Source organism: Cannabis sativa, chromosome 4 (genome assembly GCF_029168945.1).
Source record: "Cannabis sativa cultivar Pink pepper isolate KNU-18-1 chromosome 4, ASM2916894v1, whole genome shotgun sequence".
In the NCBI taxonomy this organism is placed as follows: Eukaryota; Viridiplantae; Streptophyta; class Magnoliopsida; order Rosales; family Cannabaceae; genus Cannabis; species Cannabis sativa.
Window position 1 is genome coordinate 39,081,483 of NC_083604.1, and position 11,609 is coordinate 39,093,091.

Genomic DNA, 11,609 nt, shown 5'->3' on the forward strand with positions numbered 1-11,609 from the left:
AACCTGGATCCTTTGGCAGACTGGTTCCGTCCCCTCCTAGGGCCCACTCTGGCTCCCTTCGCCGCGGAAATGACCGGTGAGTTCGCTTCTCAGCTTACACGCTGTGCGCCCAAGCGGTTTGCCACTTGCGCTTCCCTGAACTCCATCTTCCAAGTCCAGGACCTCAGCCATTCCCTCACAGTGGTAAGTACTTTGCAACTTCTTGCGTTTCCTTTTTGGTGTTTGTATTTTGTTTTCTTCCTTTGAGAAATTTTTCCTTATACCCCGTTATGGCTCAGCTTGTACTCGAGGGCCGGTCGCCTCTCCAAGAACATCATAAGCCATGGCTTCGCTCTGTCCGATTTTGGGGACATGAACGACGTCAAGAAGGTCCTCCAAGACCTTACAGCGGAGAGGCAGATCTACCAGGAGGCTGCCGAGCGCCAGGAAGCAGCGGCCAAGGCTAAGGAAGAGAGGGCCAAGGCCAGGGAGGAGGAGGCCATCCGGAGGGAGGCTCAGGCGGAGGACATGATCCAGGCCGAGGCCCAGCGGAGAGGCAGGATGGAGGCCCACCATCAGGAGGAGCTAAGGGCTCAGACTGAGGCTGCCGAGAAGGCTAGGCGAGACCTTCGGGAGGCCAGGGAGGCTTTGGACGAAATGGCCGCCAAGGTGAGGTCTCTAGAGGAGACTCACCAGTCGGATATCGAATCCAAGGCCGCTCTGGCTGCGGAGTTGAAGGAGCTTCGGGACTATAAAGATCAGTCTATTAGGAAGGCCAAGAGGGCCGAGCTCCTTTCTCCCGTCTCCTGTGCCCGGTGCCCGAAGCGCTTTGATGATGGTGTCTACATGGCTTGGGCCACCAACGATCAGAGTATCAAGCTTTCCTTCTATCCCAAACCCGAGGACATGATTGCCAAATTTCGGGAGAAGAAGAAGAGACTTGATGCTGAGCTTGAGGCACGGATCGGACCTCGTCTTCCGCCGCGGGCTGACTGAGCTGCCATATTACTGACCCAGATTGTACCCGTTCTTTTCATAACTCTTTTTTTTTTCTTTGTACATACTTGCTGCTGCCTTAGAACAATTTACTTACAGGCGGCAGCTTTTATTTGAAGGGGAGACAATTTAAGGCCTGTCCCCGGGCCATTTATATGTGTATGACCTAACCTTCGGGCTAGGATATTTTATTATTATTATTTATATATATGTGCGATCTTTTTTCCACACTTTATATATTTCAACCTGTCCTTTGGCTCAGGATTTCATACTTACGCCTTTTATTTTTGCGCATGTTTTTGACCTGCCCTTTGGGTCAGGGTATTTTACTTAGCTTGACCTGCCCTTTGGGTCAGGATATTTTACTTAGCTTGTTTTTGTTTGTCCGTGCGGTATACCCTAGTACCCCCCTGAGTGGCATAGAAACTTTGTTTTTAAGGCACTCAGCTTTATTTAATATAGAGGAGGCATACATTTGGACGGTACAAACCCTTTGAACGAAAGCTAAGTTTAATTCGCTACTGGTAGTATTTTCTGAGGTGATCAGCATTCCAGGCTCTTGGGACAGTAGTTCCGTCCATTCTTTTCAATTTATAAGTGCCAGAGCCGATTTCGTCCTCGATTTCATATGGTCCTTCCCAATTTGGTCCAAGTACCCCTACTCCGGGTTCTTGGGTGGCTGGGAAGACCCTTCTTAGGACCATGTCACCGATAGCGAATTTTCTGTTTTTAACCTTGGAGTTAAAATACTTGGTCACCTTCTTTTGATAAGCGGCCATCCGTATTTGGGACTCATCCCGGAGTTCTTCGACTTGATCCAGAGCTTCTTGGAGCAGGGCCTGATTGGTGGCCGGATCGTAGGTCGTTCTCCTGTGGGATGGGAATAATGTTTCCACCGGGACCATTGCTTCACAACCGTATGCCATTGAGAACGGCGAGTGACCGGTTGTGGTTCTGGGGGTCGTCCGGTAGGCCCACAATACCCTTGGCAATTCTTCAGGCCAGTTATTTTTACAAGCCGCCAGCCTTCTTTTTCAAGGTGACCTTTAGGATTTTATTGACCGCCTCCGCCCGGCCGTTTGTTTGAGGCCGGGCTACCGCGGAGAAGCTTTTCACTACTCCGTGTCGGTTGCGTGTCGAAGAATTCCTCGCAATCAAATTGCTTTCCATTGTCCGAGACTATTTTGTGAGGTAAGCCGTATCGACACACTATGTTTTTGACAACAAAGTCCAACGCCTTCTTAGCGGTTATTGTCTTCATAGGCTCGGCCTCGTCCATTTGGTGAAGTAGTCTACCGCTACTATTGCATACTTTACTCCTCCTTTTCCCGTAGGTAGAGACCCGATGAGATCTATGCCCCGTACCGCGAAGGGCCGTGGGCTTGTCATCGCCGTGATCTCATTTGGAGGAGCTCTCGGTATGTTCGCGTACCTTTGGCACGAGTCACACTTTTGGACATAGTCTATACAATCTTTTTTCATTGTTGGCCGAAGTATCCCCGCCTCAATATTTTCTTTGAGAGGCTGGGTCCTCCCGTATGATCTCCGGAACCCTTCGTGGACCTCCCGCATGATTTGTCTAGCTTCGTGGTCCGATACACACCTTAAATAAGGCATGCCGAGTCCTCTCCGTAGAGAATTTGATCCATCATTACATAACGATGAGCCCGATACCGAATCTTTCGAGACGGTGCCCTCTCTTGGGGCAACTCACCCGTGGTTATGTATTTTATGATGGGGACCATCCACTGGGTTCTTGCCCAACCGTTTGTGTGGTCTCTTTTATTTTGATGCTTGGCTCGCCAAGCGTTCCACGGTACTACCCCCGGCTCTTCGATCTCACTATCCGAGGCTAACTTAGCTGCACGCTCCGCATGAGCGTTCTTTTCTGGGGATTCTTTCTATTTTATAGTCCGTGAACTCGTGGAGCAGCTTCTCGGACTATTGTTACGTATGCGGCCATTCTTTCGCCGCGGGTTTGGTATTCTCCGGATACTTGGTTTACGACCACTGGGAATCACCGTAGATTTCCACCCTCTTGGCTCCTACTGACTTTGGCCAATTTTAGTCCCGCTATCGTGGCCTCATACTCGGGTTCATTATTCGAAGCCGTGAAGTTGAATCGAGTGCCGCTCGGAGCCGCAACCCGTGGGTGATATCATAGCCACTCCGGCTCCCGAACCGTTTTCGTTTGAAGCTCCATCCACGAATACTCTCCAAGTGGGGATGGGTGGCTCCGGAGTATTGGTCGTTGCCTCGGCTTCATTACATTCGGTGATGAAGTCTCGCCAAGGCTTGGCCTTTTACGTAAATCCGGGCACGTAATGCAAGTCAAACTGACTCAGTTCCATTGCCCATTTGAGGAGTCTTCCGGAGGCTTCAGGTTTCTGGAGGACTTGCCGGAGTGGATGATTGGTCAAAACTCTGATTGGATGGGCTTGGAAGTATGGTCTCAACTTCCGCGATGCCATCAGGAGGCAGAATACCAGCTTTTCAATGACCGGATACCTTGTCTCGGCCCCTATCATGCGTTTACTAACATAGTACACGGGATGCCGGATCTTTCCTTCCTCCCGACCAATGCAAGATCGACCGCATGTTCGGAGACCGCCAAGTAAAGGAACAGGTCTTCTCCAAGGACGGGCTTTGATAGGATAGGAGGTTTGGCCATATGGTCTTTTAACCTTTTGAATGCCTCCTCGCATTCGTCCGTCCATTCGAACTTTTGGCATTTCTTCAGTATGTTGAAGAAGGGTATGCACTTGTCCGTGGATCGTGAGATAAAACGGCTCAATGCGGCCACCTTTCCGGTCAAACTTTGCACGTCCTTATGTTTCTTGGGGGATGGCATGTCCAAGAGAGCTTGGATTTTCTCCGGGTTCGCCTCAATCCCCCTTTGGCTGACTATGAAGCCCAGGAATTTTCCCGACTTGACTCCGAAGGTACACTTCTTCGGATTGAGCTTCATGCCGTATCTTCGGACGACTTCGAAACATTCTTCTAAGTCGTTTGCATGGCTATTGCATGCTTTGGATTTGACGAGCATGTCGTCTACATATACTTCCATGTTTCGTCCCGTGAGGCTTTTAAACATCCGTTAACCATTCTTTGATAGGTTGCTCCGGCGTTTTTCGGTCCGAAAGGCATGACTAGGTAACGGTATACCCCTTATCTGGCCCCGAAGCTAGTGCACTCCCGGTCCGCCGTATGCATCTTTATTTGATTGTACCCAAAGATAGGCATCCATGAAAGATAGCAGCTTTGAATCCGGAGGTGGCGTCCACCATCCGGTCAATCCCGGGCACGGAAAGCAATCCTTTGGGCAGGCTTTGTTTAGATCTGTGAAATCTATGCAAACCCGCCAAGTCCCGTTCGGCTTGGGCACCAGGACCGGATTGGCCAGCCATTCCGGATAGTATACGTCGCGGATCATGCTGTTGGACAAAAGTTTATCCACCTCTTTCTCTAAGGCCTCGGCTTTCGCCGAGTCGACGGGCGTCTCTTTTGTTGTATAGGAGGCATGTCCGGTTGACGTTGAGGACATGGGTGATGACATGAGGGCCGATGCCGGTCATGTCCTCTTGGCGCCATGCAAAAACATCAATGGCGCCCTTCGTTGTTTTTATTATTTTATCCTTTTCCTCCGGATCTAGGCCTCTCCCTATCCGACGTACTTTGGTGGAGTCGTCGTCGCACACTGGTATCTCTTCGACGTCCTCCATTGGTTCTACGACCCTTTCGGATCCTATACGAGGATCCAACTCGTCTTCTTCAGCCTTCTCTACTCGGGGGCCCCGGACCATGAGCACTGGCAAGTGGGTGGCAACGTTGTAACATTGCCTGGCCTCTCCTTGGTTTCCTCTCACCGTTCCGACTCCGGCTTCCTGGGTAGGAAATTTTAGGCATAGGTGTCGGATGGAAGTTATTGCACCAAAGTCGACGAGGGCCGGTCGGCCTAAGAGTGCGTTGTAGTCGTTGGACGCCTACCACCACGAAGGTGCAATACTTAAATGTGCTCGTGGAGTGTCCGGCACAGGTAACCGGGAGCCCGACTTTTCCCATCGGGATTAGAGTTGTCCCGTTAAACCCCGTGAGCCGCGATCCGCTAGGAGAGAGGTCCCGGTCGGTCAACCCTATCGCAGTGAAGGCCTCTTTGAAGAGCAAGTTCACGGAACTTCCATTATCAATCAGGACCCTGGCCACCACTTTATTTGCAATGGGGGTCTCTATGACCAGTGGGTCGTGATGAGGAAAACGCACCGTCTTGGCGTCTTCTTCCGTGAACGTTATGGGTTGGTCCATTAGCCGAGGCCTTTGAGCTGGGAGTTGAGTGACCTCCCACACCTCACTGTGCCTTGCGGCCTCGGCATATCTCTTTCGCTCCTTTCGAGTGTTTCCTCCGATATGGGGACCTCCGGAGATCATGGCTACCCGTCCATTAGGCCGAGGCGGTAGTCCGGGTATATGCCGGGTGTCACTGCGGAGCAAACCGGAGGCAATACTCCCGCCGTACCCCCGGTGTTCCCGAAGGCATGCCCCCGCCACCCGCCCCGGTTAAGGTGGGGTAACCTATTCTTGATCCACTCATAGAGGTGGCCCAACTGGATCAGATTCTCAATCTCATCTTTGAGATTTTTACACTCGTTGGTGCTGTGGCCGACGTCGTTGTGATATTCGCACCTTTTGCTCGGATCTCTCCGGGAGCTGTCCCTGTACAATGGCTGGGGTCTCCGTAATGCGTATTCTGCCTTGTGGCAAAATAGACACGTTCCTGAGAGTCCGTGAGCTCTGTGTACTGGGTATATTGGGGTGTGTACCCCTTCTTTTGGCGCTTTTCTCCCGTTCGGGTGCTGCCCTTGGAAGACCTCTTGCTTCTAGACCCTTGAGTAGGGCCTGATAAGCTAGCGGTTGGGGCAGCCTGTGAAGGAACCCGTCCATTCACCCCGGACGGATTGCCGTAATGGGAAGATGCCGGGGGCAGAGCTTGGCCTTGGTTGTATCCGGAGTGGCGTAAACCGTATGCCACTAACCGAGGGGTCGCAACGGGACAGCACCCGAGGGCGATACTCCCGGCATGTACCCCGCTATCCCGTGGGATAATAGCCTCCGTAAGCCACGATCCGGGCTTCTTCGAGGTTAATATATTTTTGGACTCGCTTCGGAAGTCCTAAAGGCTAGCGCCGCCTTCTTGCCGTAATTCGTTCCAAGGGAGTCCCAAGACGGATTCTCGCTTGGAGAAGCGCCAGCTGTTGTCCGTCGTCAACCTTCTTGGTCTTCGAGGCCTCCTCTCGGAACCTCTTGATGTAATTCTTCAAGGTCTCGGTGGGTAGTTGCTTGATGTTAGTCAAGGCACTAACCTCCAAATTGACCTTCCTCGCGGCGACAAATTGTCTCCGGAAGTTGGTTTGGAGTTTGTTCCAACATCCCACCGATCCTGGTTCTAGCTTCTTGAACCACTCCTCCGCCGAACCGCTCAGAGTGAGGGGGAAGCATAGGCATTTGGCGTCATTGCTGACCCGCATGACTGTCATGACTCGGTTGAATCGTGACAGGTGATCACCGGGGCCTGAGTTCCCAAGCATATGCCGCCATTTCGGGCATTTTGAAGTTTTTAGGGAGCTCCGCCTCCAGGATATGCTTGGCACAGGGCTCCCGGTCCTCACTATCCGAGTCGGAGTCATCTCCCTTCTGCCTCCGGGAGACTCGGGCAATATCTTTTCGAAGGATGGCAAGCTCTGCCATAATCCCTTCGTTTACGCACCCGAGGAGACTTCGGTCCGTATCTTTTCGATCAAGGTGATCCCGGAGGTCTCCTTGATTCCCATTGATTTGATTTCTCAAATCAACGGGTGGACATCTCTCGTCCTCCTTCGCCTCTACCCCCGGCTCGGTGCACGGAAACGCTCTTTCGGTCCCCTCGATCCTGAGGGCCAAGACTCCCTCTTTGGGGCTTGCCCCTCTGCGGACCTTTCCCTTTAGGGAAATCTGAGCGGACCTTACGCGGATCCTGCGCCTTTTTCTTTCGACCAGGGGCAGAAGTAGGGTTTTTTGTTTGGTTTTCCTCGCCAGGTGCCTTATAGGGCCAGGGTTCCCTAGGCCTTTGCTGCTGGGAATTGGGCGAAGACGTAGCTGGCTCCCCATCGAGTCCAGCGGCCATTGCCTTGGGATGCACGTGAATGCCAGCTGCCTCCATGGCTTTTTGCATGGCTAGCATCACCTCATGCATCTTTTGATTTTGCACTTTCTGAGCTTCGATCTCAGCTTCGTGATCGATGGCTTTTTGTCTGAGGAGCACCAGCTCTTGGTAGCTTCCATCATCGTAAGCGTATTCGTCGAGGTGTTCCTCGTGGTTTTCATCTGGAACTTCTTCCTCGGACTCCTCTGCTGCCCTTGAGGCTACATCCTCTTCGTTGGGATCTTGAGCGTCTTCTAGAGGGCGAGGGTGACGTGTAGCTCTTGTCTCCACCATTGTTGTGAAGTTAAATGCTTGTTGTGAAGCAGCTTTCCTCAGCTCTCAATGAAAGCACCAAAATGTTGACCGAGGTTTTCGGCAACTAATAAAATATGAATATAATAATGAGCTGTAAGAAAGCGAGATGAAGACTTTTTACGTGGTTGGGGCGTTAATGAGCCTTAGTCCACGAGCCACTGATATTTATGGATGTCTTTAATACAGATTCTACACTTGGGAGAATGTTTCTCTCTTTAATACAAAGAATGTTCTTGGTGAGTTTTTTCTCTGTTTGCTCTGCTGCCTAAGATTCTCCGACCCCATTAAATGAGCTTTGAGGGGGTATTTATAGTGTTTTTGTGGGGCAATCCCTAGAATTGTTCTTACACATGTGTCTGTAAGTCTCCATAAAGTTGGGCATTTCCGATGAATATACCATGGGTGATGCATGGTCAAATCCCTAGGTGCTGTAGGGTTTTTATGGAGAATGTCCTTTTTGTCTTATGATTGACGTGACTCTTCGCAGAGTAGCCGTCGCTAGACTTAAATGATCATTACTGTGGCGCTGCTGTTTGGGGGATGTGCCGTCAGACTTTATTGCGTGTTACAGTCCCAACACGCTTCCTCCCATGCGGCATTAAATGCGACTCGACTTCTCGAGAGAGACCTGACACATCCCGGAGTGCCTTTAAGCTATGCTCGCTTCCGGGAGTACCTTGTACTCCGGGTGCATCTTCCGGGACCCATGCGAATAATGCTTCCTGGTGTCATACAAAGACTTAGCAGTTCTTCTCAAGTAATTTGATCCACGTGTCCCTTCCTGATTGGTCCACGTACATTGGGCGATTTTAGGAGCAACAGAATATATTAGTGTTTAAGAAAACTTAATGATTTAAATATGTTCTTAAGTTAATCCAAAAATAAATTAAAAATTGATGTTCCAATACTTAAAGAAACATTACTTAAATGGGTGTAAGATAAAAAGAAAATTAAAAACCAATCTCTAAATTATTGATAATTGAAGATAACATTTGTCTAAAAATTATAGATAAGAAAACTAATGATAGTCATTGGTGGATTTCAATCTTCATTTGCTTCGATAGAGACAGTAGTGTAATTTTTGTATTTTGCACTTTTCATTCTAGCCGAGTCCGCATATATTTGGATTGTCTATTTTTTCGTTGATAAATTGAATATGGTAGTGTTGACAAAAAGTGAAAATCATGTTTAACAAAAAGTGATAGTATTCTATAACAAAATACTATTAAATTATTTTAAATAATATATTTTATTAAAATAAAACTCTATGCAATTAAAATTTCATATTTATCTTTACTAAAAAAGAAAAAAAAATTGATAAAAAAAAGAAAAAAAATGAAAAGTTTCTATTATGGCGGTGTTCCTGCAAATAGTTATTTATTTTCATTTAAGATGATTAGACATGGTGTGCATAATTAATTTAATTAAAAAAATTTACTTATGAAAGACAAGTAAAGTTATTTTATTTCTTTAAAACTACACCTCTGCAGTATAATCCATTAATTGGACACCAGTACACGAAAATATTTTTTCCTGTGAAAAAAAAATAATTAGAAAATTAATTTTCTTTTTTCTTAAGATAAAACGAAATTAGGGTAAGTAATTTTTTTTTGTTTTGATATTATTTTTATAATATTTTTTAAAATCATCAAAAAAAAAATTTAAAAAATATCAGTGTATATTTTTGTAAAGGATAATTTTATAATTTTTTTGACTCATGTGGACCCAACGCGCATGGATAATTCATTTTTTTTTTTTTGTTATTTCATTTTAGAGAGAGTGAAAAAAAGCTATATATTATTTCAAAGAAAAAGCTATATATTATATTTATTAACTAATCCTTTCGAAAATAGAAAAGAAAAAGGACTGTATATGAATATATTGCATAGTAAAACACATTAAGCTAATTAAACGTATTCATAAGATCAAATTTTTAACATAATCCAAATATAGAATATAACAACATGTTTTTTGATGTGAAGGTTAAACATAACAAATGGCATAGTTTAGTCTCCGTATAACACAACAACGATGTGAGTTCATTAATTTTGATAGAAACAATGCAGATTTGAAAAGATTTAATAAGGAGACAAAAATCCCAAAATGTTAGAAAATGAAAAATTAATCTTAAAAATTGGGGTATGATTTACGAATAAAAAGAAGACCCAATTGGATCAGAACCTGAAATTTGGGGACGATTTTTTTTAAGGTTCAATTTATTTTTTATGTATATATTTTTAATTTCTAGAGTTATAGCTGTGATTATATATAGAGTTGAAATATGCTAAATATCAGTTCAAATATTAATAGGATTTGTTTTATTATTATTTTATTATATATAAATAATATTTTATTATTTTATTAAATAAAAATAAAAAGTCACCCATGAATTTCTCATAAACCAAGAATTTCAGTTATATAGGCACACTTTATATAGAATAGATATCTATTCTATATAAAGTGTGCCTATATAACTGAAATTCTTGGTTTATGAGAAATTCATGGGTGACTTTTTATTTTTATTTAATAAAATAATAAAATATATTTATATATAATAAAATAATAATAAAACAAATCTTATTAATATTTGAACTGATATTAAATATTCGCTTATACCATCCTATATAACTGAAATTTTTATTTATTTTTCTTTATTTATTTATGAGTTTTTATTTATATAATTGAAATTTTTGGTTTATGAGAAATTTAGAAAATAAAAATATATATATATATATATATAGAACTCGAATTGAAAAAGCTGAAAGTTAGATATGCATGAGACAAATGATGAAGAAATTATAATTTTTTTTTTTGATGAAATGAAGAAATTATAATTAATTAGTGAGACATAAATAAATTAATAACGGAAAGATCATTATATTGAATTGAGAAAGAAAATTGTTCTTTTTCTCAGATAACAATATAGAGTATATGACAAAAATATGGTAATCCAAAAATGCTAATATATATACATATATTAGTACATATATCATCACCACATGATCATGCATATATATATGTAGTGATATACCCATGATTATATATAATGTAAGAAATATATATAGTTAACAATCTGCTAAAGTACCATTCCATCTAATGTCTCACAAAAACCCAAAATATTAAAAACCAAGGAAAAAAAGAGAAAATATTAAAATATATAAACCCTACCCTACCTCATATGACACATGTACATACGTGGCATTTATTAATAATCTTTTCTATAAATGTATCAATCATATAATAATTATTATAAACAAATCTAATATATAATTAAAATAATTATAAAAGTAAAAATAAAAAATCTCTTGTTGTTTCTTGTACCCAAATCAAAACAAAAAAAATAATTAATTAATAATGTCTACAAATTTTGATCTGTTGATGAGAAAATATTGCTGAGTAAAAAGTCAATTGATGGAGTATTTGGAGAAGAAATCATCCTAGGAGAAATGAAGTAATTGTTATTACTACTACCTTGATGATGATGATGAATTACAGGGCTCAGATCATGGAAGAAGCTATCCGACGGTGGAGAGAAAAAGTTGGGATGAATAGGCGGAAGCGAAGCCGGTCCCGGCGACAAGATCCCCGAACTGAACAATCCCTTATTATTGTTGTTGTTGTTAATATTATTATTATTATTTATCTCCACAATCCCATGATGATCATGATCCATAATCTCCATCCCATAGAATTGATGTATATGATCATTATCATTATTATAATTATTTCCAATGTTGAAATGAATCCCTTTGACTTTCCCCGGTGGAGATTTGGCCTTCTCAACCGCAGCGTAACGCGCTGCCGGAGATAATCCTCCACCGCCACCACCGCTCATCGTCATGAAGTGGCCACCGTAGAAATTATTTTATTTTTATTTAATAGAATAATAAAATATTATTTATATATAATAAAATAATAATAAAACAAATCTTATTAATATTTGAACTGATATTAAATATTCGCTTATACCATCCTATATAACTGATATTTTTATTTACTTTTCTTTATTTATTTATGAGTTTTTATTTCACTAAGTAGCGAGGACACCAATAATACGCAATCCTAACCAATTGAATGTTACCATTTGAATTTTAGCAGAACTTTTAGGAGCAAAAAATATCTACTAAAGTAAAAATTCTATTCA

General features: G+C 43.4%; 1 protein-coding gene across 1 annotated transcript; it reads right to left on the bottom strand.

The window, feature by feature from the left end:
* Positions 1-10,316: 10,316 nt before the first annotated feature.
* LOC133036490 (uncharacterized) lies at positions 10,317-11,317 on the bottom strand. The gene has a single exon (XM_061113038.1). It carries the CDS (start codon positions 11,304-11,306, stop codon positions 10,824-10,826), a length of 483 nt encoding a protein of 160 aa, XP_060969021.1. The 5' UTR covers positions 11,307-11,317; the 3' UTR covers positions 10,317-10,823.
* Between the last annotated feature and the right edge of the window lie 292 nt (positions 11,318-11,609).